Source organism: Diaphorina citri, unplaced genomic scaffold (assembly GCF_000475195.1).
Source record: "Diaphorina citri unplaced genomic scaffold, Diaci psyllid genome assembly version 1.1 scaffold156, whole genome shotgun sequence".
In the NCBI taxonomy this organism is placed as follows: Eukaryota; Metazoa; Arthropoda; class Insecta; order Hemiptera; family Psyllidae; genus Diaphorina; species Diaphorina citri.
Window position 1 is genome coordinate 110,565 of NW_007377593.1, and position 3,417 is coordinate 113,981.

Below are 3,417 nucleotides of genomic sequence, written 5' to 3' on the forward strand. Positions count from 1 at the left end.
AGAAGAAGAAGAAGAAGAAGAAGAAGAAGAAGAAGAAGAAGAAGAAGAAGAAGAAGAAGAAGAAGAAGAAGAATTTACCTACTTAGGATTGATAGAGGAATGGTAACAACGGAGGCCTTATCGTCCCGAAATCGAAGAGAGAGAGAAAAGGACAGGATAGGAGAATGCCGCATTCGTTCCGAGAACGAAACCTATATCTGTTTAGGATAAAGTTCACTCCGGGCGGGAAGCGAACCCGCGGCCTAGCGCTCACAAACTCACAAGGCAGACGCACAAGCTAACTATAGGCTGTAGGCTGGCACCTGCTTTCAGTTGTTTACAAATGCACCACTGATGGTGCCCTTCCTCTCTCCCTCCCTCCGTACAGCTTCCTCTTCTTCTGAGAATGGATCACACATCCGTCCGTGTGATCTGTGGAAGAAAGAGGAGGAGGAGGAGGAGGAGGAGGAGAAAATTAAGGAGAAGACAAAAAGAAGAAAAATAAGAAGAAGAAAGAGGAGAGGAGAAGGAGGAGAAGAGGAGAAAGAAGAAGAGAAAAAAAAAGAAAAAGAAGAAGGAGAAGGAGGGGGGGGAGGAGGAAGAGAAGAAGAAGAAGAAGAAAAAGAAGAAAATTAAGGAGAAGACAAAAAGAAGAAAAATAAGAAGAAGAAAGAGGAGAGGAGAAGGAGAAGAAGAGGAGAAAGAAGAAGAAGAAGAAAAAAAGAAGAAGGAGAAGGAGGAGGAGGAGATGAAGAAGAAGAGATAAACGGGAAAGGTTAGGATCCAAAAAGGAAAAATTGTATGGGAAAATTGTTGAAGATGTAGAAACAGGGAGAGAGAGAGAAGAGAGGAAAGGAAACGGTACATAACAGAAGAGAGGAGAAAGAAGGGATAAAGAGGAGAGAGGAAAGACGAAGGAGGAGGAGATAGAGAATGGAAGAGAGGAGAGGGTAGGAAGGAGAAAGGAAATTAGAAGAGAAAAGGGGAGTGAGCAGAGAGGAAAGAGGTCAAAAAGAAGAAAGTAGTGAAGAAGAGGAGAGGATAGAAGAAGTTTGTACATCAAGACAGCGGCACCATCACATCCTTCTGCGGTAAGTCACGGGGTTCGAATCCAGGCTTTGGTCAAACTTTTTTTTTATGGGACTTGTTTAAAAGAGGTTTGATAGAGGAACTGCAACAATGGAGGTCTTAGCATCCCGAAATCTAAGAGAAAAGAAGGACAGGATAGGAGAAAGCCAGGCGTTCCGACAACAAACCTCCTCTGTTTGGGATAACTTTCGCCCTGGGCGGGAATTAAACCCACGACCTAGCGCTTACAAGAAAGACGTAAGTATACGAACAAGTAACTTCAAAGCTCGTTTTTCTAAGCAAAGACAAGGGGTTCGAATCTGGGCTTTGGCCAAATTTCTTTTTGTTTTCTAATTTCTATAGTCCTCAGCCACCTGCCATCAGTAATTTTTTTTTTTTTAATAAATTAATTTTTAAAGGGGCTTGACTTTGAATGTTATGTGCCATGTGCTCATCAGTGAAATCGAATTAATTCGTCGACTATGTCGAATCTTTGCACCAGAATAGTCGGGCCACTCTCCTGTATGGAAAGAACAACGTCTTGGTGTGTCCTGTAAGTATACCAGAAGACTCCTAGAGATTCACTAGCCACAACAATGAAAATAGCTCCTTCTTGAACACCTAACCCTACCATAACACTGTTGTGTCTGGCTGGGGGATGTTAAACAGGGAGTAGACCAGTTTAGTCTGGCTGGGAGACTTTAAATAGAGAGTATACCAGCCTGAATTTCCCTTGTTAAAGATATAGCAAAGGTTGACTCGTAAAATTTGTAGCCAAAACCAAATAATAGCCCAAAGCAATCACCCTAGTTAGGGCTGATTGAGAGGCTGACAACACCACCCTGTCTGTATACAGGAAAAGGCAAAGAAAAAGAGATACTTGTGCAGAAGTCACGTCTGTGGAATATTGCTACCAAAGGAACTGGCACAAATGAGCAGTGACCCTGGTTATTACAGGGTTAGGTTAAACACAAGAAGGAGTTTTTAAAATAATTAGAGCAGTGATCAGTGTTATTATAGGGTTACGTTAAATACAAAAAGGAGCTTTTCTTTTCCACGGACGAGACTTCTGCATAATTACAAAAAAAAAAAAAATGACATTACTCATTTGTGCCAGCTCTTTTTTGTAGCAATTTTTCATTGGCATGGCTTCTGAACTAGTACATACCTAGTTATTTAACATCTAAGGTTCTTTCCACATTATGAAGGGTTCCTATCATTTCCAATTTCAGAAGGATGTCCCCGAGCCCATGGCAGGTTATTTGTCTCTCCACCAGACCTCCTACTCGTTGACCATCAAATGGACTCCAAACCAATTGATGAAATCAAAAATTCGAATTTCCCGCCAACTTTACACGCAAAAAGTCCGACGATGTCCTACGATGGCCCTGTTCATAACCACGGCCAGTAAAATTTGGTACCGTAGTATTTTTGACCTTGAAATTTCCCCCCCTCCCTCTCGAGCAAATCAGAAGAGAGGTCACGCCTATGTGCGCATGCGCTGTAAAGTTTTCGAACTCCAAAATCGTGTCATGTGAACGCGTCCTTTTTTTCAAAACCAACGGCAATCAAATGAGAGCCCGCGAAATTTTCAAATTTTGAAAATTTGAAATTTTTAAACTTTCGGAAAAAATTGGTGTTTTTTCAGACATTCTAGTTTTGTATTAAAATTTCTCAAAAATAGAACTTTCTAGTGAAATTTGGTGTAATCTCCCCTTCAAGACAACCAAACTTGTCTCTGTTTTCAGCAATATGGTCGAAGTCTCAATGCAAAATCTTCCGAGGAAATTCGTCAGCAGCCGTCTGTCGCCTCGGCTAAGGACTATGTCGAATCTTTGCACCAGAATAGTCGGGCCACTCTCCTGTATGGAAAGAACAACGTCTTGGTGTGTCCTGTAAGTATACCAGAAGACTCCTAGAGATTCACTAGCCACAACAATGAAAATAGCTCCTTCTTGAACACCTAACCCTACCATAACACTGTTGTGTCTGGCTGGGGGATGTTAAACAGGGAGTAGACCAGTTTAGTCTGGCTGGGAGACTTTAAATAGAGAGTATACCAGCCTGAATTTCCCTTGTTAAAGATATAGCAAAGGTTGACTCGTAAAATTTGTAGCCAAAACCAAATAATAGCCCAAAGCAATCACCCTAGTTAGGGCTGATTGAGAGGCTGACAACACCACCCTGTCTGTATACAGGAAAAGGCAAAGAAAAAGATAGTGACGAGTGATTAATAAAATTTTTTGAGTATAGAACACAATATTGATGTGTATATGCTATTGTATTGGTCCCAGTGAACGTAGCCGGGTAAACACGGTCAAGGGAAACCATCGTTTATAAGGTGTCCTGCACTGACAGACGTGTTCATAG

General features: G+C 41.6%; 1 protein-coding gene across 1 annotated transcript in view; it reads left to right on the forward strand.

Annotated features, from left to right (window-relative positions):
* Positions 1-3,417, forward strand: part of LOC103505206 (small G protein signaling modulator 2) — an 85,694-nt gene that overhangs the window by 19,011 nt on the left and 63,266 nt on the right. The window contains exons 11-13 of the mRNA XM_026820544.1: positions 1,518-1,600; positions 2,280-2,391; positions 2,770-2,911. Coding sequence (XP_026676345.1) covers positions 1,518-1,600; positions 2,280-2,391; positions 2,770-2,911 — 337 coding nt within the window. The remainder of the gene's footprint in view (positions 1-1,517; positions 1,601-2,279; positions 2,392-2,769; positions 2,912-3,417) is intronic.